This window comes from Equus przewalskii, chromosome 1 (genome assembly GCF_037783145.1).
Source record: "Equus przewalskii isolate Varuska chromosome 1, EquPr2, whole genome shotgun sequence".
NCBI lineage: Eukaryota > Metazoa > Chordata > Mammalia > Perissodactyla > Equidae > Equus > Equus przewalskii.
The window spans coordinates 146616484-146642058 of NC_091831.1; the positions used below are offsets into that span (position 1 = coordinate 146616484).

The 25575-nt window shown below is 42.2% G+C and overlaps 1 protein-coding gene across 5 annotated transcripts in view; it reads right to left on the reverse strand.

The window, feature by feature from the left end:
- The window catches only part of STARD9 (StAR related lipid transfer domain containing 9), a 122330-nt gene extending 97776 nt beyond the window's left edge, over positions 1-24554 (reverse strand). For 3 of the 5 annotated variants that reach the window (XM_070582947.1, XM_070582945.1, XM_070582966.1), the window contains exons 1-3: positions 24393-24554; positions 19599-19668; positions 17457-17573 (exon numbers count right to left, since the gene is read on the reverse strand). In XM_070582947.1, the coding sequence (XP_070439048.1) occupies positions 17457-17573; positions 19599-19668; positions 24393-24439 (234 nt within the window). In that variant the 5' untranslated portion in view covers positions 24440-24554. Of the gene's footprint in view, positions 1-17456; positions 17574-19598; positions 19669-19899; positions 20139-24392 lie in introns of those variants that run through there. The other 2 variants (XM_070582959.1, XM_070582954.1) reach the window with 2 other exon arrangements.
- Positions 24555-25575: the final 1021 nt, after the last annotated feature.

Sequence of the window (25575 nt, forward strand, 5' to 3'; positions counted from 1 at the left end):
CTGGAACAGAGTAGGTTCTCAAAAAGTGGTATTTTCTTTTCTCACTTGCAACTTAAGTGACTTGGTCATGAGAACATTTTCCAACATTAAGCGCAACTTTTCCAAACCCCAAAATCAAATCTCTAAACTACATGGGAATGTTTCCAGATGCTTATTGAAGGAGGAAGTTGCTTCTATTTTCTTAAAAATCTCTGATGTGGGAGAAAAGGAAAAGCAATACCAGACAGAAACCACTACATACTTGTGCTTTAAACCACAACACCACCACAAACAAGATGGGGTTAGCTTAATAGGGGAGGGATAGTAAAAAAAAAAAAAAAAAGAAAAAAGAAAAGAAAAAGTAATTGAGGGTTTCTATTTCTGTCAGATCTCTTCTCGTCTGAGCAGAACCACTCTCTCTACCAACTGCACGGCAGCTGTATTAACTCTTCCTCCTACATCAATTCAGCACATCTCCCCAGAAATCAATCGTATTTTGTCGAACTGCCTAATTGCAGAAACAAGAGTTGAGCAACGAAAGGCTGACAAAGGAACAATCCCTCACTTCTAGGAAGAGAAGCAAGGAAAGAGCTTGAGCCCACTCTTCTGTTTACCTCTTCCACTGCTGGGGAGCACACGTCAGGGGCTGTTTGTATACAGAAGATGATCTTACAAGTGAGTCCATCTGCTTCTGCCCTGAGACCAATTCTCCAGGGGCTCTGCCTTTTCCAACTTCTAACTAAAACTGGGGGATGCCTGCGCACATCTGGTTGTCATTTGTTTTCAGGCCTCTATTGTGTTCAGTCTGGGATGGGGGGGGAAGTGAGTCTATAAATAGCTCATGCTCCTCTGCCTCACACTTGAAAAATGAGAAACCATCAACTCTGCCTTTCCTGTAGAGAGAAGAGAGGTTTTCACTGAATCCACTCCCTCCATAACAATCATACAAGTTAATATGCTAAGTAGCCAGCTTCAATCAAATGATTCATACACCTATTTTATTATAAAGCTAAACAGCATCTAGAATGAAACCCAGGAGGGAGCTCCAAGTTAAAATTAGTGAATGATTCATATGATGTTTTGAGAAATCTCTAATCTTTTCAGAAACTCACCAAGCTGTGTGGTTAAATCTATGTATGTGAAGCACCACCTTCAAGTTTTAAGGAGAAATGTCCTTCCCACCTTTGGTAGACAACTACAGGTTTAAATCCTATTTGATCCTGAATAGAGCAATCATGCTGTGAACTAGATTTTTTGACCTCCCCTCTCCATCTCCAACAAAAAAGTCCTACTTCCCTCTTCAAGTTTTTTCAAACACTTGATTAGAATATCTATTATAGTATTTACCACACTGTGAAGCAGTTAGCTCTTTATGTATCTGTCTTCCTCTAGAAGTATGAATTTTTAATGGGTAACTACAATGCCCAATTCTTACTGGTTACTTCTAGTGCCTAGCACAATTCTTAGCATATTTTTCAGTAGATGTATGCTGAATGAATGAATGAATGAACAAGGTAAAATATCATATACAACCTTAATGAGCTTTCACAAATAAAAGAAACATCAAATTTAATGGTGAGTTAAGGGAGAGGTGAGAGAAAAGGGGGCCAACCAAGGAGACACAGACAGAACAAAGATACACACAGATTGTTTCCTCTTCATCCCCACACTTGTTCAGAATTCTAAAAAGGCTACTTTTGCTGGAGGCTGAGCTTATGTAAATGTATGTAAATTACAGAATAATCAGAGCCAGTATAGTGTAACATCATCCCTATCTTCAGATCCTGGAAAAGAAAATATGGAGCCAAACTCCTGTCCCAAAAAATGCAGCCGAGAAAGAACAGCAAACAGCAACAAGGATGTTAGATAGCCAAGACCACAAATGGAAATGCTCCAAAATGTTTAATAGTAAATTATCAATTTCTAACTTCATTTGGCTTTAGAATGTAAGGAAAAGTCTCACGCCCATGCTCTAGAAGCCACAGCTATACTATCACTGTGCCTAAGGAAGCCTCTGAACGCCTTTGGTTTAAGAGACAAATGCTAAATTAAAATCTGCTCTGCTAGAGTCCATAGAGCAAATCACAAACCTATGTGGATCATCTGCTGACACCAGACTTAATGCTATATGGTTTGTGGGATATAAATCAAACACAGTCTACATCCTTTCAGTGTCCAAAATATCATAGCTGAAATAAACTTAAAGACTATACTAACAGACAGAAGGAAAACGACACCAGATAGAAACATGGATCTACACAAAGAAATGAAGAGCACCAAAACTGGTAACTACATGGGTAAATATATAAGATTTTTTTCTTAATATTTAAATTCTTTACAAAATAATTTACTGTTTAGACAAAAATATTAATAATGCATTATGGAGTTCATAACATATATAGCCATAAAATGTATTACTTGACAGTATAAAGACTGAGAGAAGAGAAAGAGGAGTATTCTAGTGTATCTTATTTTATGTGGGAAGTAATACATTATCACTTGAAGGTAGACTGTGATAAATTAGAAATGTATACTATAAACCCTAAAGCAACCACTAACAAAACAAAGAATTATAGCTAATAAACTAACAAAGATAAAACAGAATCATAAAGAACACTCAGTCCAAAAAAAAGGCAGAAAAATACAAAAAAGGAACAAAGAACAAACAGAAAATAAGCGATTGTCATAACTATATCAGTAATTACACTAAACGTTAAGTGGTCTAAATAACCCCAATTAAAAGGCAGAGAGGGTCTGATTAGGAAAACAAAGCAAGACCCAATGACATACATGCTGCCTACAAGAAATTCATTGTAAATATAAAGACACAAATATTTTATTTTATTTATTTTTTTAAAGATTTTTATTTCTTCCTTTTCCTCCCCAAAGCCCCCCAGTACGTAGTTGTGTATTTTTAGTTGTGGGTCCTTCCAGTTGTGGCATGTGGGATGCCACCTCAATATGGCTCGATGAGTGGTGCCATGTCTACACCCAGGATTCGAACCGGAGAAACCCTGAGCTGCCAAAGCAGAGCGTGCAAACTTAACCTCTTGGCCACAGGGCCAGCCCCGACATAAATATTTTAAAAGTTCATGGTAGCAAATAAACTATGGTTTACCACACAGAAGGCTACTATGCGGCCACCAAAAAAAATGAGGTAATTATATACATAGATATGAAAATGTCTCCAAGATATAGTAACTAAACAAAGAATGTTCAATGTAGAATAATATGTGTGTGCTACCACTTTTCTAAAGAAAAGAAATTTATAGGGGCCAGCCCGGCATAGTGGTTGGATTCATGTGCTCCACTTTGGTGGCCTGGAGTTCACGGGGTCAGATCCCAGGCGCAGACCTACACACCACTCATCAAGCCACACTGTGGCCGCATCCTGCATACAAAGTGGAGGAAGTCTGGCAGAGGTGTTAGCTCAGGGACAATTTTCCTCAAGCAAAAAAAAGAGGAGGATTGGCAACGGATGTTAGCTCAGAGCAAATCTTCCTCACCAAAAAAAAAAGAGAGAAGAAATAAATAGCTACAGGCTTATATTTGCACAGAGTTCTCTTGGAATATACACAAGAAATTGAAAACATGGTTGCCTCAGCATAGTGGAAGGAGGTGGCTGGGGATAGAAAAGAGAATTTTCACTGCATATCCTTTTGTACTATTTTTTCTGCCACGTGCAGAAACTATTTTTAAAATTTAATAAATTCGTACTTTTAGAAGAAAAACATTTTTATTGAAGAATTAAGAGAAAATATTTTCATTGGCAACATACAGAACTCTGCAAAGAGATTAACTTCCTTGGCACAGAACAAGAGAGAATGTAATGTAGTAGTAATAATATCAACTGATATTTATTAATTGTTTCTAATTTTTTCCAAACTCCTCTCAAGCCTAATACTTCATTTTTTTTTAAACTTTTTTTTTTTTTTTTAAGATTTTATTTTTTCCTTTTTCTCCCCAAAGCCCCCCCGGTACATAGTTGTGTATTCTTCGTTGTGGGTTCTTCTAGTTGTGGCATGTGGGACGCTGCCTCAGCGTGGTCTGATGAGCAGTGCCATGTCCGCGCCCAGGATTCGAACTAACGAAACACTGGGCCGCCTGCAGCGGAGCGCGCGAACTTAACCACTCGGCCACGGGGCCAGCCTCCCTAATACTTCATTTTATTCTAACAATATTCCTGTGATGTTGGTAGGGAATTATCATTCCCTCTTGAAATATAAGAAAACCAAGTCTATATAAATCACATAACATAAAACTTATTCCACTAGACTAAAAGCCATCAAGGTTTGCCTAAGATGGCAGTTATGTAAGTGAATATGTCAGAGACTAACACAGCTTCCTTCCTGAGTCTGCCAGACAGACAAGTAACAGAAATGTCGATCAGGGATTAATCCATATTTTACAGCCAAAGCAAAAGCAGAGTTAACTGGGCCTTGGGAAAAGCAGTCATTAATTCAGAGTTGTATGAGTTAAGGTGGAATATATCACGTGCTCTAGAATCTTGTTACTAAAGTGTAGTCCTCAGTCTAGCAGCATCTTAAGCTCCACCCTAGACCTCTTGGATGTGAACCTGCTTCTCTAACTTTAATTACTCCCACATGCATAAGTATTCACCTGGTGATCTCTTTAAAATGCAGATTTTGATTCAGTACATTTAGGTTGGGTCTGCAAGTACATATTTCTAACAAGCTCTAGGCAACACCAAGATCCACTCTTTGAGTAGCAAAGCAGAATGACCCCAGGCTCTCTACATCTGTATACCAAAGGGTAAGAAGCATGTCCTCTTCCTCTTATGTCAGGAGGCATCTGGGCATGCATGGTCTTTAGTAAAGCTCAACAGGCATGTCCAGAAGGAAAAATGAGTAATGTGCTCCCGGGAGGATATTTTCCTACAAAAAAAGTTGCTCAAATTTTAAAATCAGAACACTTCTACCATTGTGGAACAAGAATGGTATGGTGCCCCATTGCTAGGCTCCTGAGAGAACAGCAAAGATGGAGTGACCATGGCCCCAAGCCAAGAGTCTGGAAAAAAGAAGGCAGTGGTGTCCAAGCAACAGTAGGGTGGACAGAAAGATGATTTGGGCACAAGAGCCTATTAGAACCTCTAGAAAAGAAGGAACCTTGAATAAGACATTAGATTTACTCAAAATCTGATCTGCAGGGACCAGCCCATGGCCAAGGGGTTAAATTCACATGCTCTGCTTCAGTAGCCAGTTTGGATCCTGGGCACGGACCTAGCATCGCTCAGCAAGTCATGCTGAGGCAGCGTCCCACACAGCACAACCAGAAGGACCTACAAATAGAATATACAGCTATGTACTGGGAGGCTTTGGGGAGAAGGAAAAAAAAATCTGATCTGCAGAAAAGGGGATAGATCAAGTGAGTTCAAAAAACTGAGCAGGGGCCAGCCCCGTGGCCAAGTGGTTTGGTTCACGCACTCCGCTTTGGCGGCCCAGGGTTTCACCAGTTCGGATCCTGGGCATGGACATGGCACCGCTCATTAGGCCATGCTAATGCAGCATCCCACACGCCGCAACTAGAAGCACTCACAACTAAAAATCATATGCAACTATGTACTGGAGGGATTTGGGGAGAAAAAGCAGGGGAAAAAAAAGATTGGCAACAGTTGTTAGCTCAGGTGCCAATCTTTAAAAAATAAAAAAATTTAAAAAAAAACGAGCAAAACTCTTGTCTCATACATACATGTACATACACACAGACAGACACAGACACACCCACACACTCTCACAGTTTATTTACCCAGCACCTGGCATACATCTCGGATACAACAGGTAACTGTTCAGTGACTGAATGCAGTTTGTTACCCTGTAACCCAGAATACTCCATTTCCTGACATCAGGTTAAAAATCTTTATGGTCCCCAAGTTATCTAAAGTGAAAGTACCCATCCTCTTTTTCTTGCTTTGGAGTGGAAGTGATGACATGGCCTGTATCTGACAGACTCAGCTAACTATCCAGGATGCTCCTGAGGCCACTTTGCCACTATACCAGAGAAACTGTGATTAGCCTCCACATCCCCTAGGAGTCTGGAGAAGCTCAGAGGTGGAATGTCAGAGTCTGGCCTCCTGGAACACTTGGAGAGATGGGCACTGTGACTACCTCCTCTTAGCTTCACCGTGGACTGGCACCACTCATCCATTCAAGGCACATCTTCTACATTTTTGCCTAACAATCTTTGCTTATGCCTTTCCCTCTGACTGAAATGACCTCCCTTGAATTCATTCAAAGAAATCCATGGACAGTACATTATTGCTCTGGATTTCTAAAGTATTTACTGTAAGTATCACTCATTTAACACTTGAATGCCTGGTATTGTTGATTATTTTTATGTGCCTAAAGCCTGGTATTCCCAATAAGACTGTCAGCTTTCTGAGGGTAAGAATTATTTCTTATATCACTCCATATTCCCCACAGCACTCAACCCCATTGTGTTGCAGATGGTAGTTGCTTCCTAAATGCTTACTGAAGCAATGAATGAAACTTCACTGTGCTAGGGAACGTGAGGTATTCAAAGATGGATGAGGCCTAGTCTGCTTCAAGGATCACTCAGTCTTTTAATAAAATAGGTAAGTCATGTACCCAAAGAGCATTAATTTTAGTTAATATACAGAAAGTATCACAAAAGTAACAAGATACTATGAGAATCTACGGGATGATGATAACTTCAAGGAGGAGGTACCATTTTAACTGGGTCTTGAACAAGCAGCGTTTTGAATGGCAGGAACCGGGGAGGTGAGATATTTTAATACATTTTAGAAGGAGGAGCCACATGAGCAAAAGCATATGTATATGGCATTTTGAGGAAGAGCAATATCCAAGATAGCCTGAAAAGAAATGAGAAAGGATTAGCTCTGTCAAATATTAAAAAGCAGTGAAACAGAATGCTATATGCTTTTATGTAAATTTGAAAATTTCTGAAACACTATGGTCCTGGCACAAGAACACAAATAGAATAACAAAACAAAATAGAATTTTAAAAGACACCCCAAGTATATATAGGAATTTAATAAATGATAAAAGCAGTTTTTCATATGAGTGGAGAAAGGATGGATGTTCAATAAATGATAACGGGACAACTGGCTAGCTATTTGGGAAAAAAATAAAGCTGAAGCCCTATCTTATTCCTTATATTTTATATTCCTTATATAAAAATTTCAAATGGATCAAATATTAAAAAGATAAACCATTAGCATATCAGAAAAAAAAAAACAAACGGTGAATACTTTTATAAGCTCAGAATGGAAGGCCTTTCTATGCTTAATATACCAGGAAGTCATGGAGAAAGACTGACAAATTGGACTGTGTTTAAACACACACACACAGAAAAAAAAAATACCATAAACAGAATCAAAACAAAAGGAAAAACAGGGAAAATATTCGCAACACCTATGACATAATGATTAATTTCCTCAATATGCTCACCACTCTTAAAAATGAAAACATGCACAATATGGTAGAAAAATAGGAAAAATATGACACACATTTCACAGTCAAGAAACGATACAAATGGCCAAGAAGCAGGAAAAGATCATCAATCTCAGTTATAATAAAAGAAAAGAAAAGCCAACAAGATACTACTTCTACCTAACAGATAGGCAAAGATTAAAAAGTTTGATAACACCTAAAGTAGACAAGGGATGTGGTGAAATACTCTGACATGTTATAGTTAAGAGTGTAAATTGGGTCAATCTTTTTGGAAGGAAATTAGACAAAAATCTATTAAAATTTAAAATATACAAACTCTGAAGATGCAACTGCACTTCTAGCAATTTATCTTATAATTATAGTTGCAAAAATGCAAAGATGCTCACTCCAGTATTATGCATAATAATGGAAATCTGGAAATACCCTAACAGTCCATCACTAGAAAACTGGTTAAATTATAATACTTTCATACAATGGAATTCTACGGAGCATTAAAACAATGAGGTAGAACTACAGGTACTGCAAATAAATTAGCGCCAAGAGAACTCAAGCAGAACAAAGCAAGTTGAAAAACAGTATGCACAGTATAAGCCCCTTTATACTTCTTAGAAGATATATAATATATGCTTACTTATGTTTAGAGAATGTCTGGAAGGATACCAAAGCAACTGTAGACAGTAGTTACCTGTAGAGAATGAGATTGGTGGGGAGGTGTGCAAGGGGAAGGTTTTTTCACTTTTTACATTACACCCTTCTGTATTATTTGAGTATTTTACAATTGGCTTGTATTGGCTTTAGAGCAAAATATTTTAATAAACTAATTCATTTGCTAACACTTTTTATGCAGTTGTCTGCTCTCTGCTGAGCACAGAACTAGAGAGAAACCAGCCCCATTTCTTCCCCCACACTTTCTGAACCTCTTCTGAGCTGCACTTAGAAGGGGCCTTTTGTTGGTCAGCTGGACTGGCTCCCCCAAACAGAAGACCATTGAAATGGTGCTGAGATAGTACTTGGACACAGGCTTCCTGTGCAAGTATGTGGGCGAGAATTTAGCACCTGGCAAGGCCGACCAGGTGGCTTCCTCTGGAGAGGCCTACTGTTATCAGTCTGCCTGTGCACGCTTGTCTACTGTGGTGGACACACAGACCTTTTGTTCAAAGGGCTGCTCTTCATTTTATATCCTCTTATCTAGATGACTTTGCAAATGAGTTTTTCCAAAGACTCTCAAAGTACTAACCTTGCTATCATCGTACTTCCGTTCTTCAAGCAATTAATTAACAATCCTTTTAAACTCTAGGACAAATTCAAGTGTAAATGGAGTGGGAGTTCAGGGTACCTTCTCAGTAGTGCAGATGCAAACAAGAGAACTTCTGAGTAACGTCAAGGACAACTGTCTCAGGAACTCTATCTATATTTATGCTTAGGCTGCCCCAGGTCTGCACCTGACTATCAAGCTTTGGGTATGCCTCCCCTACAGATAATCTCTCTCTCCACACTAGACATCAAGGACTCTAGATACCACCAGAAATTTCTGTTACCCTTGGCTTGCTGAGGAAAAAAAAAAGTCCAAACATGGTTTCGCATTTTAAAAGATATCTCCAGTTTCTGCTGTTCATTTCTGTACAGGCATGCAGCACCAGGAGCAAACATTAAATGTCAAGGATCTCTGTTCTTCAGATTTTTCTATAGAGTCTGAAAGCTACTCTTTAAAGACTCATAATCAAGTTTCTAGAGAGGAGAAAAATGAGTTAGATGAAGCCAAAAGAATGACCTTATTCCTTTAAAATCCAGCCCATGGTCATGCTTATGGAGCTGAGCAGCTGTGCGGCTGGCAGAGAGAAAATACTGAAATGAAACACTCATGGTACTCTCCCTTCCCCCACTCACGCCTGCAGAGCCTCATCCAATTATTGCACAAAAAGTCTTTTCTTATAAACTTCTCTCCCTTCTACTTCTGTCTCCATCTTGGTTGGGAAGAAATAGCACTAGTGATGGAATGTACACAGCTCTGCAAATATATTCATGAGAAAATGCTTTGACGCCTACACACTCCCCAGCTCCCTCAGCACACACATGCACTAGGGAACAGGGATGCACAGAGAAAGTGATAGATGTCTGTGGTTTTCCAACTCAGGCAAACTGCAAGGCCCTCTCAAAACAGGCAGCAAGATTCAGGAAGACAGACTCCTAACTGTCTCTCATTCATTGAACCATAAATTGAATAATTAATCCAACAACCATTAATCAATCATTTAAGACGTGAAGCAGAGGAAATACAGAAATAAACAGAGCCGTATATGGTGCAGTGTTTGAGAGCCGGGACTTTGGAGTCACAAGCCCAAAGGTTTGACTGCTGCTCCCATCACTTGGTTGTGTGACCTTAAAGCAAGCTACTAACATATCTGAGCCTGTTCCTATTCCTAAAATGGAGATGATAATATCTACTGTAAAAAGTGATATAATCCTAACAGCAGCCCCCTCTGTGAACTCTCAAATTCCTTCTCCCCTTGGTTTCTTCTTCATGTTTCTCCCTCCTCTTGCTCCTCTAAGGTCCCTCCTCAGTCTCAGTCACTTTTCCACCTTCTTTACTCTTTCCTCAAAGCCTTCATTCACACTCCAATTTCAGGAGATACAAAATAAGCGAGGCATAGAAGAAGTGAGGGTCATACTCCTCCTCTCCACCTCACCCTGCTTACTTTCTGAAGCAGGAGGTAACAGATCATTCGTCTTCATCTTATAATGGGTTGGGGTTCCCAGACAGAAATGCTGCTTCTGTGGCAGCCATATCTAATCGCAGCCTGGTCACATTAGGGAACCCACGATGACAGGCACTCAATACTCCCCATACCACCAGACAGCAACAGTGCAATTTCTTCATCTCAACTCAGTACGGAGCCAGGGATAGGTCTGGTCTAAAGATCTTTCCTTGGGATTCTACTAAATAGCGCATTTCCTGCCATGCAGGAACCCCTTAGTTGCAGTTCCTGGCCCCGTCACTAGAATAAACAACAGGCATTTCTCTGCAACATTAAGCACAATTCTGGACTGGCCAAAAAAGAAAAAAAAAAATTGTTATTTTTGTCTCTCCAGGCCTTAATCTTTAAAATCAGTGTCTTTGGGGCCAGCCCAGTGGCACAACGGTTAAGTTCACACATTCCGCTTCAGTCGCCCAGGGTTTGCCAGTTTGGATCCCAGGTGCAGACGTGGCACCACTTGGCAAGCCATGCTGTGGTAGGCGTCCCACATATAAAGCAGAGGAAGATGGGCACGGATGTTAGCTCAGGGCCAGTCTTCCTCAGCAAAAAGAGGAGGATTGGCAGTAGTTAGCTCAGGGCTAATCTTCCTCAAAAAAACAAAAAGAAAGAAAGAAGAAAAAGAAATAAATCAAATCAAATCAGTACCTTGAATGGTCTCTAGTATTTCTTCTAATATCAGCATTCTGGAATTCTAAAGTTAAACTATTTAGCTACCATATATCAGGATTCAAAAATTCTGCACAAGTTACTCTTCATGTCCTAATTGTAGTCATGCATTGCTTGACGATGGGGATACATTCTGAGAAATGTGTCATTAGGTGATTTCGTCATCGTGCAAACATCATAGAGTGCACTTAGACAAACTTAGATTGTACAGCCTACTACCCACTTAGGCTACATGGTACTAATCTTATGGGACCACCGTCGTATATGGAGTCCATCGTTGACCAAAATGTCCTTAGGCAGTGCACGACTATACATACAATCCTCTGCAATTTAATTTGAAGTCATATACTTTATCCTAATGGCAATGAAGACCAGCTGGTTCTAATGCTCCATAAACTGTTAAAATCATCATGTTCTGTACTTGCAGAGCATTATCATCACCTCTTTATCTTCCTGTCTCTGCATCAACATTCATTCACTAAATACTCCCATGCAGAATGCATACAAGGTGTACCATACTGATAGTGGCTCTCCTCTTGGTTCCTGCAGTCAGCCCTTTAATCATTTTTGGGTATACGGTTTTCCTCTGAAGCTTCTCCAAGTTCTTGACATCCTCAAGCTGAAGTCCGGAACTGGAGAAAATACTAACCAAAGAACGTATAACACGCACACACTCTCTCCCTTTCTGTGAGGGCTCTTCGAGGGTAGGCAATGGATGTACTCTGTATTGTTTGGTGTTCAGTGTATTGCGAAGACTAAACAAATATTAAAACAACAACAAGCACAACCACATTGCTGCTATAATTTCAGTTTTGGATTCGGTGGTTGTAGGGAGGAAATCTCCTGCTCACTCACATGATTTTTCATCTGGAAAAGCTACAAGTGTTTCAGCCAAATAACAGACCATTTCAAAAGAAAGATTCCCAGGAGAATAGGAGCAATTGCTTTCCACAAAGGCTGGGCAGCTTTTTGTTCCTGGATGTGCTTGCTGTTGACTCAGTCTGCACTTGTTTTGACAGCCACTTACAGTCCTTGGTGGGTAAAGCTGAGCTAATGATCCTCATGGAAAGTTTTACAAACACACAATCACCCAAACACAATACGCTTGAGCAGAGGACTCCCGCTCCAACAGATGGTCCTGACCAGGAGGAAGGGAGGGCAGTGAATTTTCCAAGTGGAGCATGCTGATCTGACAAGGGATCATAACCAGATTCAAAGAAGAGATTTTCAAATCCAGTACAGCTCTTAGAAGCATGGGCCTCACGCCTCTTGCGCTGTGATAGTGGTAATCACAACCAGGACCCAAGGCACAGCACTCATGACCTCACTTATTCAACTCCTAGTTGCCAAGCCCTGGGCTGGGCCCTTTACATAATTATTTCATTTCCTCCTCACAATAACTCCAGTGGAAGAAACTAGGACTCAGAGAGGTTCAGTAACTTATCCAAAGTAAGACAGCTAATAAGCGGCTGTGCTTGAATTCAAATCCAGCTCTAGCTTCAGAGAAGAAGTAGTAACTTTAATATAGATTCAAGCCAGATAAAATATAGGTCAATGTTGAAGAAAAGCCTTGGCTGCAAGTCCATTCTCCCTCCTCTTCCCCTGTTCTCCATCTCTTTCTTTTCCTATATCCCTCTTTCTTTTTTTTTTTTTTATCCCTTTTTATACTATAGTGTAGTGAAGAATATAAACTTTGCATTCAGATGATCCTGTGTTCAAATCTAAGACGCATCTCTTAGTGTGTGACTTGGGCAGATCATGTAACCTCTCTAAGCCTAAATTTCCTCAACCATAAAAGAAGAGTAACATCTTCTACCTTTTAGGTTGTTGAAGGGATTAAATCAGATAATGCATATAAAGAGATGACCAGGTCACTAGTAGACTAAATGGGAATTTCTTTTCTTTTTTTTAAAGATTGGCACCTGAGCTAACATCTATTACAAATCTTTTTTTCTTCTTCTTCTTCTCCCCAAAGCCCCCCAGTACATGGTTGTATATTCTAATTGTAGGTCCTTCTAGTTCTGCTATGTGGGACGCTGCCTCAGTATGGCTTGATGAGTGGTGCTAGATCCACACCCAGGATCTGAAACGGCGAAACCCTGGGCCGCCAAAGCAGAGCATGCAAACTTAACCATGGAGCTGGCCCCTAAATGGGAATTTTTTAACTTCAACAGTCAGTGAGGCCTGGTGGAAAGGGCACACAATCTAGAGTTGGGCAGTCTTGGATTTGAATCTCTGCTGCACCACTCACTGGCTAAGTGATCTGAGCAAGTCTTGTAAACTTTCTGTGCCTCAGTTTCCTTATCTATGGATAAGGAAATGGAGTAAATAACAGATTTACTAGATTTGGGGAGACAATCCAATGAAATGATAAACATTTAGAATCTATAGATATTTAACAAATAAAGCTGCCTCTCAGTAGCACTTGCAGTAGCTGACATGGAGGCCCATGTTTGTTGACACCTGATCTATTTACTCAAGTGTGTCAGCACTGAGGACTAGGAAGTGCTAAAGCACTAAGGAATTTAATCTTGAACCTATCTTTTGAGGCTGTAAAATAAACATAAGAAGAGGGAGGTAGAACGGTGCAATGCAATGAAAAGACCAGCACAGGAAGCATGGGCCCAGCCCTGCCGGGGCATTAACTGCCTGTATAACCCCATATAAGTCATACAGCTGTATCTGGAACATGAGGGGGTTGGCGTAGATTAGTGGGCAGCGTCTGGAAACATTTTTGATTGTCACAATTGGGCTTGCTACTGGCATCTAGTAGGGAGAGATCAGGGATGCTGCTAAACACCTACAATGTGTAGGAAAGACCCCCCACAACAAAGAATTATCTGGCCAAAATATCAATAGTGCTGAGGTTGAGAAACGCTGGCCTAGATGACGGCTAAGTTCCCTTTGAACTCTAATATTCTCAGAAACTAGGATGAGGCAGCACCAACACCAAATTGGTGACATTCTTGTCAACATCTGTCAAGCAATAACTTATGATGTTGCTCAAAATCCCCCTGAGGCCAGTGGGGGGAAATTTTCCCTCAGATATTTGGGTATTCTGAAATCAGTGCCATACTTCTGAGGGTGATAATAGTCCTTCCTTCACAACAGGAAGAGACTCAGGGATGAAAGAGGCACAGTCCTCCAGGGACTTGGTCCCTCACTCTTTGCAATTAGAATCAGTGCTTCCAATTCATGAGATTCCTTTGGGCAAGAAGATGATTTAAATAAGTCTGAAGTGGAGCTGGCCCGGTGGCGCAGCAGTTAAGTTCACACGTTCTGCTTCGGCAGTCCTGGGGTTTGCCGGTTCAGATCCTGGGTGCGGACATGGCATTGCTTGGCAAGCCATGCTGGGGTAGGCGTCCCACATATAAAGTAGAGGAAGGTGGGCATGGAATGTGAGCTCAGGGCCAGTCTTCCTTGGCAAAAAGAGGTGGATTGGCAGCAGTTAGTTCAGGGCTAATCTTCCTCAGAAAAAAAAATAGTAAGTCTGAATCAATGTTGAAATGAGATATGATACACACAACAGAAGAGATGAATCTCAAATACATCACGCTAAGTGAAAGGAGCCAGACTCAAAAGGCTACATACTGTTTTATTACATTTATATGACATTCTGGAGCAGACAAAACTGTAGGGACAGAAAACAGATCAGTAGTTGCCAGGGGCCAGGAGGAAGGAGAACAGTGTGATTACTAAGGAACATGAAGGAGTTTGGGGGATGATGCACTGTTTTATACACTGATTGTAGCATAAACTCATAGAGCTGTACACTAAAAAGGTGAGTTTTACTGTATCTAAATTATCCTTCAATAATACTGACCCCTCTCCCCCCACCTCCCAAGATATGATCACAAATGCTGTACAGAGGATTGTTGTACTTTGGGAGAAGATGAACTGGATGACATCTAAATTCTTTTCCACCCGAAGTCCTATGATTTTATGACAATCTGCCTCTCCTACTGCTGGTGACCTCAGAGCCATAGTGATTAGGGTTAAGTCTAGGCTCCAATTTCTGTGTTAAAGCGATGAGTCTCTCTGACTGAATCATGTGGATTATCAGTCTTGGCACCATTCTGGGATCTCTGGCCCTACTCCAGTCTGTGGCAGAGGCTCCTTTCCTTCTCCCTCCTACCCTGCCTCCCCTTGGGACTGATGAGGGCCTCAGACAACTAATAAACAAGCCAGAATAAACGTCAGGAGATGTTGGTTTTATCTCTCTGCACAGGCTTCCTGTCCAAATCCCATTTGATCTTTCCACTGAACTTCAAATCAGGCAAAAAAATAAGAATCATATTTATGAATTCCCCTCCTCTATGGACTTCTGGGCTTTCACTAGATTATTTTTATTTTTTATTTTTTTTTATTTTATTTTTTTTGAGGAAGATTACCCCTGAGTTAACATCTACTGCCAATCCTCCTCTTTTTGCCAAGGAAGACTGGCTCTGAGCTAACATCTGTGCCCTTCTTCCTCTATTTTATATGTAGGACACCTACCACAGCATGGCTTGATTAACAGTGCGTAGATCTGTGCCCAAGATCCGAACAGGTGAACCACAGGCCACCAAAGCGGAGGGCGCGAACTTAATTGCTGCGCCACCAGGTGGGCCCCTAGATTTATTTTTATTTTTTATTGTTTTTGATGAGGAAGATTTTCCCTGAGCTAACATCCATGCCAATCTTCCTCTATTTTTTTTTAATATGTGGGTCACCAGCACAGCATGGCTGCTAAGAGAGCGGTGTAGTTCCAGGCCTGGGAACTGAACCTGGGCCACCAAAGCAGAGTGTGCCAAACTGAACCGCTAGGTCACTGGGGCCAGCCCTCACTAGATTATTTTTATATGCTTAAGCTACATAAATGTAAAATGTGAGCCTCACACCAAAATCATATTCAAGCTTGTCAATACATATAGATAGATACAGATATGTCATTTTGTTTTGTTTACACACATATGCATACCTCCCCGATTACTGATCTATGAAATGTTACACAAAATAGTGAATTTTTCTTATGCACAGAACAGCCCTAAGTATGCTATGGCCAGCGAGGACTGAAATAACCATCAGAATGCTCACACTTTCTGCTAATGGACCACTGTCTTCTACGCCACAAATAGTGTCACAACTGTGAACTGCTGTAGGAGTCCCATCCTCTTATTTGAAAGTCAGCTCCTTTCCTGGCTCTTCTTGGAGGATCTCAGTAGAACAGTTACAAAGACGAGTAACCTAATACCTCATACACGCTTGAAAGCTGGGATAAAAATCAAGGACCACAAGGCAAGCCTAGACCTGCCAGTGCCCTCCTATTCCAAATGACCGAGAAGACTTGGTAGGGGCCAGGTAACGTCCACACTGCCCTTTTCTGCTGAGCATTTCCAGCGAACACATTGTGACTACCAAAGTGGGGGGCTCATATTACAACAGAAGGGGCCCAGTAGTCTAGGGTCTTGTTTCCACATGTTCCCCTCAGAAGGGAAGAATGGGAGAATTACACTTCCAGGGTTTAGAACTATCTGATCATCTTCAGAATTCTGCATCGGCAGAAGATCAGTACTGTCCCCTAAGTCACCAAACAATAATGTTGTTCCTTTGACATAATTAAAACAAGTTTCACAAAAGACTAAAATACTTAGCAAAAAATAGTTTGGCATTTTAAACAAATGTATATAGACTGATAGGCAATGCCTGTCCAGGGTTGTCCCCCTCCCAAATATTTCCATTTCCAATGGTATTCCCTAAGCACATATTCCTGTAGTGTTTTCTTTCATATGTAAGTATGATGACACTGGCCCATGAAATGTCAAATAAATGATTTTTCTAATTTTAGGGATGGACATTCACAGAGAATACTCTGGTAGCGGCTAGAGCGAGGGCTAATGTCTGTGGTCATAGAACCGAATGAGCCAAGGCTTGCTGGCCATGATGGGACTAAATGCATGACCTTCGACAGTGCTCAGACCAGGACAATGCTGCTGCTTCACAGAAACAGACAGAAGTCCTCTAGACCCACCTGGCCAGATCTGCTGCCTCAGAAACTTGTGAGAGAGTTAAGCAAAACCACCAGACACAGGAAAGGTGACCAACTGCGTTAGTTGTCAAAGGCTTGGCTGATCCTCTTAGATCAACAGAAGATCAATTCTCAGCAGATCAATAGAATTTACCTCTTACATCTTTGCAGGCTGGCAGACGAGGTGTCTAGCCCTTTTACACTCAGCCTAGAAGCACAAGCACAAGTCTAAGGCTCAAAGAAGATACTAGCCTCTAGGATTCCTGGGCCCTTCTGCTGTATACAACACAAGGCCAAGTTTGAGGTGAGCCCATCCATCTACCACAGGAGCAGAACACTACCTGAACTAACTTGTACCCACCTGAATCAAGCCTAAACGGACACTAGCCAACTTCCATGCCCTGAGCAAGAAGTCTTTTCCCATGTCCTTTGCTCTTTCTGCAACTGATATTTCTCACCACCTCTTCTCAGATCAAAACATCATTAGTTTCTGACCAAACTATCTTAAGAAATAGCCAGGGCCCAGGTTGCATGTTAATTTCCCAATAATGATCCACATATGAAGAACTGAGGAGAGTGAAGGAAAAATGACATTACCACATCCTGAGAAGCATACTGGGGATCCTCTGGGTTGACTGACCAGTAGCAGTAATCAAAGCCGAATGCCACGACCTTCTCCCGGGAGTCACCAAAGCCATCTGGTCGACTGTCAACCTAAAATCAAACACAGGATCCAGTGTCTTTCTTCTCTATTATATCAGAATCTGGCCAGTGGCACTTGATTCCTCTCTGCTGTAGCTAGAGAGACTTGGACTGGTCATGAGAATCTTTACGATATCTACTTGAAAAAGACAAAAAGTAACCTTAGGGGGCCAGCCTTGCGGCCAAGTGGTTAAGTTCACAAGCTCTGCTTTAGTGGCCCAGTGTTTCACCAGTTTGGATGCTGGGCACGGACCTAGCACCACTCATCAGGCCATGCTGAGGTGGCATCCCACGTGCCACAACTAGAAGGACCCACAACTAAAATATACAACTATGTACTGGGGGGCTTTGGAGAGAAGGAAAAATAAAAAATAAATAAAACCCTTAAAACAAAAAGTAACCTTTGTCCCCATCTCATTAAGTACAAATAAAGTGCCAGAGAATTAAATTTGTCTGTCTGTCATACTACCATATATCTGCCTATGTATGAACCAACCATATGAGAACAGCTTGGGAAAGAAAGTCCTTCCCTCTCTGGGCATCTACTTATCACTATCATTCTTCTGCTAAGTATTTCTGTACAGGTTACTGGGAGTGTATGAGTAGTTCAGTCCCTGGGCCTGACAGGCTCTATCAAGCAAAGGCTTTCACAGAGGTCCCTGGGTAATCACCCTCAGTGAATTAGGAAGCACACTGGACAGAAGAGCTAGGACCAATCCAACTGCCCAAGGTAGATGAGGGTAAAGCCAGAGCTCAGAACTGCACTAACCTCCAGGTACTGGGGAGATGGCATTACTCCCAGAAATGTCTTCTCTTACTATTTAAAATTTAGACTCTGGACAGTGAGAGACAACTCCTAGCACTAGCCACCATAAACTACAGTAGAAAGAGTCTTTCAGAATGACTAAGAGATTCTTAGTGGATAACTGACCTCAGGGAAGGAAGCAACCAGGGAGGTGTGCAGGGGGCAGATTCAAGTTTGATCTTGGCCAGGATTCATTCTTAAGAACCAAAAATATGAGCTCTCAGAACAAAGCAGCTGAAGTGATTAGGCAACAGAGATATAAATAAGAGACAACAGAGAATAAAAGGTCTTTTGTCCCGGAGAGCTCCTGCTGAAAGTCCGGCAGGTCTCGTTCTCTTTTAGTAGAGAGCTATTGACAAAAGGAAACAGATTACATCACAGGAGCAACACGGGAGTGGGCATGGCTGGGAGGCCTGGGGTCCAGATAACCCTCACTCTTGCAAGTTGGCTTCCTCAGCTCTCAGGAATGCTGAATACCACCTGCAAGCTGACGATGGCAGCAGTCACATGGCCAGCTTCCCTGTCTCTCTCAACTCCCCAAGGCCCAAAAAGAAAGAATCCCTTCCACTTCCACTGGCCTGGTAAACGGGGAAATGGGATGGAGGAAATTAGTCCTAGGAGGGGGTGGGGGTGGGGGAGGAAGTTCCTAGTATTTGTGCAATTGTGACTCAAAGGTCAGTCAGATCTGTGAAAGAGAATTTGTAGCAAGACTCAGGTTAGTGACTGACTCCCTTCTGGGGTCTAAAGGCTCTTATTTGGACCTCATTATGGCCAAAAGGAATCCTGCATTAGCAGATGCATACTAAAATCCTTAGTGATACTTCTACATGAAGTGATATCAAATGAGAGGCTTGGGACAAAGCCTAACTGGTTGGTCAGATGAGTTAAATTTACCCATGGATTGTACCCAGTATGATTTAAGCTGGCCGTGGTCCACATAACATCCCTTGTGTTTCCTTTCAAAGAAGTTAACTGACCAGTTTCCAAAACAGCTGCACCCTATTTGATAAAACTTGGGCTGCAGCAGCCACAACCCCTGTGATTCTTTCCTGCTTTATTTTTATATTTTCTTTGTGGGTGGTCAAAGCTCTCCCCACAATTCCCCTTATATGCCCTTCCCTCTCCCACTACTCCACTCGAAACACATTCACATACCCACTTGCACCCCAGAAGCCCCCGTAATAATACTAGCTTCTCAGTGAAAAGAAAAAGGAAAACAATTTCCGGCTTACCTTTAAATTCCTGATTTTTGCCACTTTGCCATCAATTTCCACAATAATTCTTCCCCCTTCTTTGGTCTCCCTAGAAATAAGACCCAAACCCATATGAGAAGAAACGTTGCTTTTTTCTTTTTTCTTAATCAAGAAAAGAGAAGCTGAGACCAGTACTATTGGGATAAAATGTTTCCCTATCCCTCTCTCCATAACAGGGGCCTGTTTCCACAAATAGCTCGAAGCACCAAATCAAGCAGCCCCCTAGCTAACACGCTTCTCTGGATCGTTAGAATTTGGCTCTGGAACAGCTAATAGTTACCATTATTGAGCACCCTCTATGTGCTGGGCACTGCGTTAGGTACAGAACATATTGTTCTTCATCTTATGCAATCCTCCTAACGCCTCCTGATATAGCTTCCTAACATATCTTCATTTTTACAGATGGAAGGCTAAAGCTGAGAGAAATTATGTAACTTGTCCAAGGTCACACAGCTCACAGTGACAGAGCTGGGATTTAAATCTAGATTCGTCTGACCACAAAGCCTGGGCTCTTAACTACACTTTAGAAAGCAGGCTTGGAAATCCTGGAGAGCATCCTTAGCTCAGCACACAATATGGCATCACCTCTCATTTTTTCCGGGATTTTGAGCACAAACAGTAATGAAAAGGGTTTTGGAGTCCTCTCTGTTGAGATCCTAAGAACAAATTTCCCAAATCCTTCCTTATGTCTTCCTAAATTGGGATGAGAACCAAGATCCTTATGAATCTTCCTATATTGGAGTTACGTAGTAACATTGCTAACAACTAACCAAACCCCCAAATTCACTTTAAAGGCTTATTCCAAGGGACCCAGATACCTGAAGCCCAAAATGAATGGAATATACCCCATTCTAGATGTGAAATCCTTTTTCATAACATAAAGAGCTTTAGCTAAAGTGCTCAAGGCCAGAATGTTAACAGATGAGAATTAAATTCATTAGCACTTTCTCCACTACAATGAGTTATCGATTAAATTACTCCTAGCCTGGCACCTGAAAGTTGAGAAAATACGTTTAGGTCTCATTTTTATCCTTTCTCAGGGTTCCTAGGATGTGACCTTGAGGATTAGGGCGGGAGGGGGGGCACTTGGTGAGACAGGGGTCTTTAGAGTTAAGATTATTTTTTAAACCTGTCAATGAGTCTGGGATCAAGCCCTGAATTTTGAATGAGAGGAAATTTCCCTCTCTCAGGTAATGACATTTCTATTACTTAAATTTCCTCCAGGCCCTGAGGTTCTTTCAAATTTCATACTAGATAGTACTTACTCTTAGGCCCCCAGGATCATAAAACTGCACCTGCCCTCAGCTCTCGTAAGGAAAATCTTTCATCTTTGGTGTTAACATTTTACAAGATAACATTTTTTTTTTCTTTTCTGCATTTTAATGTAGGTTTTATTATCCCTCCACCCACTATACAAGTAATACATAGATTATAGTAAATTTGGACAATAAGAAAAAAAATCATGCAATAACTTTTCCAAATCTATTATCTAATTTTTTGAAGTTTGCCCATTCTTGAGGATTCATCTAGGACTCTTTGGCTCAAAGCAACCAAAAAATAGCGTTCTGAACATGACCACTTATAGAAAGATATGACATGATAAGAGGGTGAAATGCTGCTCCTCCCCTGCTTAGATCACTGCCATTGATGGTTCCAAAATATTCTAAAACAAAATGAGGGCAAAAAACCCTCCACTGGAGAGCTGGCCACACAGAGCTTAATGTAAGTCTACCGTCTTCTACTGAGGAGGAGCCTTACACACGGCAGAGTGGTGCTACAACCACTTGCCTCTGGGTCCTGAATTCTACCAAAAGGCGTTTGGTCCTTACGGTTAAAGGTTTTGCACAGGGATAAGCCCTCAGTCACACATTTACTCCTGGGACAGTGTTTCTCAAAGCGTGGCCCACAGGCTACCTACATCAGAATTATGGGAGACAGTGGGGCTAGTTAATTCAAATTCCTGTTAACAAGTTGCCGTACAACAAGCTCCACAGGTGAATTTTATGCATACTATAATTTAAGAACCACTGTCCTAGAGGGGAAAATAACCAAGCCATTACCACTTGTTATCTATTCATTTGTAAAACTTTAAAAAAACAGTCAAGTATAGGGAGGAATAAAAATGATTGTTAAAAATTATATAGCTAACACTTTATTGAACACTTAAAAAGAATCAGGCTCTAAGTATTTTTAATGTAGTCTTTCACTAATCTTCATAAAAAACCACTCAAGTTATTTTATAGATTTTTAAAAAAAAGCACAGAAAGGGAATATAGTGTATGAAAAGTAACTTTTTTTTCCCAAGGATTTTACTTTTCCTTTTTCTCCCCAAAGCCCCCTGGTACATAGCTGTGTATTTTTAGTTGTGGGTCCTTCCAGATGCAGCACGTGGGACGCCACCTCAGCATGGCCTGATGAGCGGTGCCATGTCCACGCCCAGGATTCAAACCATCAAAACCCTGGGCCACCAAAGTGGAGCTCACGAACTTAACCACTCTGCCATGGGGCCGGCCCCCCAAAAAGTAACTTTTGACAGGGAAGTGGGGAGCATTCCACAGTCTACAGTATTGGCAGAAGAGAACATGTTCTCTCAATGATGAATGATTTTGGACAGACAAGGGGCAGCATCTCATAATGAGATACAGACTTTCTGATTATGGGAAACAACTGTGAGGTAGAGGGGAGGGCATCAAAACCATTTCCCATATTATCATTTTACTGAGAATCAGTTCTAGTCCTACTGAGCAAACAGGCATTTGATTGAGAAAGAAGTGAAACTTTGCTGTAGTCTCAGGAAGGAGCAGCTTGGTCTGGGGAATCAAATCTTGGCTCTACCTAACTTTACAAGACCATTTTCTCATCTGGAAAAACAAAAAATGGAAGCTTAGGCCAGATGATCTCTAAGATTTCTTCCCAAGTGCAAGATGAAATTCAATGACTTTGTTAATAAGTCTATGCCAACAACTTATTTGAGAGTTGGAACAATCCACATAATCAGTGGATTCCCTACATTCAGATGAGCCTCAGCGAAGATGGTGGAAGTTAAACCCTGGAGCATAGCTACATCTCTGCAGGATTCTGTGAGAAGAGGGGAGTGCTCTCAACTTCTTAGCTGGGGTCACGCTGGGTTTATCCATATTTGCTGCCAAATCTGTGCTCCTGAATCTTCAGCCTGCTATAATCTGCTCACTCCTGGATATCTGCAATGTTGGTTCTACCACTTGCTGCTCAAGGGTCTTAACCTGAGCTCAAAGTAAATAAGCTTTTGGGTCCTTCTTCTCACTTTTGTTTGATATGTTATTCTCTACTGTGGCTGCATATAACTCAATTTCAACAGCATTTTCCTAATTGAATCCATGCTATTATAAATCCCAAGTTCCCAAGGAACTGAGAAGTTACTGTTAGGAGTGGTCAATGTTGTTATCCCGAGAACAGTTCTGCAAAAAGAGGATGTGCCAGAAGCTACCTCCAGAATAGCAGCTGTGCCTGTGAAAACCCCTTAACTCTGACCCACCACATCCAGTAATGCAGAAGCCAGATGTCATAAGCCATTTACCCATCTAAACATAGCAGTTCAAGCAGGAGCTGCTTTCCTTCTTTCTTCCTGGTCCCTCTTTTACCATTTTCCTACTTCTCTGTTTTTCTTGTTTCTTTCCCCCATCTCATTTCTTTCCTAATTACTGTCATTTGCATAACTTTTCAATATGACTCCATTTCAGGACAAACAAAAGCCCTGCTAGTACCAAATTTTATTACAGGAGACAATGCCTTTTTTGGCCCTTCTGCCCAATTTTCAAGCCAATTTATGTCCTGGAAATTTTTAAACCTCCCAAATAACTCCAATATGTGCCTCCTGGTCCCAAACCACATTCTGCCAGCTTTATCTCCCATCACTCACCTCCCTCCACATACCCTCTCTCCAAACAACCAAAACTTTTCTGTTTCCTCACAGCCTGAGTCCTTTTTTCTCAGCGTTCTTACTACATAGAGCGCTCTTTACACCTTCTCCACCTGTCCGCAAACTCTAATCGCACTTTGGAAAAAAGTTCAAACACCAACCCTTCTGTGAAGCCTTTCCTGACTTTCCAAACCTATCAGTGAAAAGGGGAAGAAATTATGTGGGTGGACGCTGGATGCCTCCAGAGCGGAGAGGGGCAGGATCCGATTCACCGAGAAGGAAATGGGTCTTACGACGCCGAGGGAAGGGGTTAGAATAACTTCCCCTACTTCACATTTCAGCTGCCGAGCACAGGATGAAACCACGATCTCTCCGGGCCTCAATTTCCCTCTCAAGTCACAGTCTGCCTCTCTCCACATCTTCGCAGAGAAACCCACGTGCGCCCAGAAACACGCACAACTCTCAGTCCTCGCAGGTAGTCCAGAGCCACCCAGGAGAGAGGGGACTGCCGGTCCCTCTCCCGGCGCGGAGAGACTTTCTCAGTCCTTCTGAACGTACCCAGCGAGGAAGGCCCAACCCGTGCATCAAGGCTGGAGCCGCGGTCCCTCAAAACCCCTGCTGGCAGGACTCCAGGGACACCGACACAGGACAGCCCCACCCCTGAGGCCATGCAGGAGCCGCTATCCCCCAGAGCACGACGCGAAATCCCGCCCGGGAGTCTTGTCCCGCCAGGCCCTCACAGTTTCCGGACGCTGGCCACTGGGCCACTTTGTGTCTGACTTCTCCGCGCCACAATCACTTGAGGGGGGAGCAGGGACCTCGCCGTCCTCTCAGTTCATTTGACGCCTCAGGCGCCCCCTCCCGCCCACACTCACCTCTTGCTGAGGGGCCGGACCCTCACGGCCACCCGCACGTTCGCCATCCCTCCTCCACCGCCCAAGCCCAACAGGTCCGCCCAGCCGCAGCATCCCCGGCCCAAGCCCCAAACCCAGCCGGAGCCCAAGGCGGCCCCGCCCGCCCCACGCGCCTCCCAGGACGGGCCCGCCCAAGCGCGCGCCGCAGGCCGGCCGGGGCGGGGCCCGACGAGCCTCGACCAATCCTGAGCCCCGTGGGCGGGAGCGAGCAGGCCCCGCCCCGTCTACTAGGAACCAGCTTTTGTTCCGTACAGGCCGACTGTCCTATATCAAGTCAAGTGAAAGCGCGAAGTTTTGCTTAACGCCCGACAGTTTACAAAGCAGTTTGCTAGATACTTTTATTCACTGCGTTGGCTTGAGCTGTCAATTCTGTGGCTAAATTTTAGGAGTAGAAATGAAATGGGGAACACCGACGTTTTTGAGTTCCTAGCAAGGAGCAGTGTTTCTCTTTGCAGAGGCGTTTGGAGTGTGGAGTTTAGAGTCTCACGGGCGAGCTTCTCTCCGTCGCGCTGGTACCTCGTGGCCACCCCTGGCAGCGTTTGTGGTCGCGGAGGGAACGCTGTGGTCAGAACTGGTTTATTAATTTATCCAGGAAATAACTGAGTGCGTAGTGTCAAGTGCGTCCTAACGCGTTGAGGATGCAGTCTCTGCCTATGTGGAAATTAGAATCTACAGGGAAGGGAAAAGAGACAATAAATACATAAATATCTAATATGTCAAATGGTGCTAAGTGCAATTTAAAGAAAAAGCAGGCTAAGGAGTTATGGTAATGGTCTGTGTGTGTGTGTTTATGTATAAGGAAAGGTGCTATTTTATATAGGATCTTCAGGAAAGGCCTCACTGATAAGGTGACACTTGACTAGATTTGGAGAAAGTGAGGGAGGGGGCAAGGCAGGTAATCATTTATTTAACAAATATTTATTTCCTAAGTAAATACCTATTATGACAGGTTTTGTTCTAAGCACGAGACATAGCAGTGAAAAAAAACAGGCAACCCTCTGACCTCATGCAGCCTGATGAGAGAAACTCACCATAAGTAAAACAACTTAAGTAAAATGTATATCAGGTCAGCTAAGGAGAAAAAAATAAGGCAGGAAACGGGATAGAAAGTGAGTAGAGAGGGTGTTGAAATTTTAGATTATAT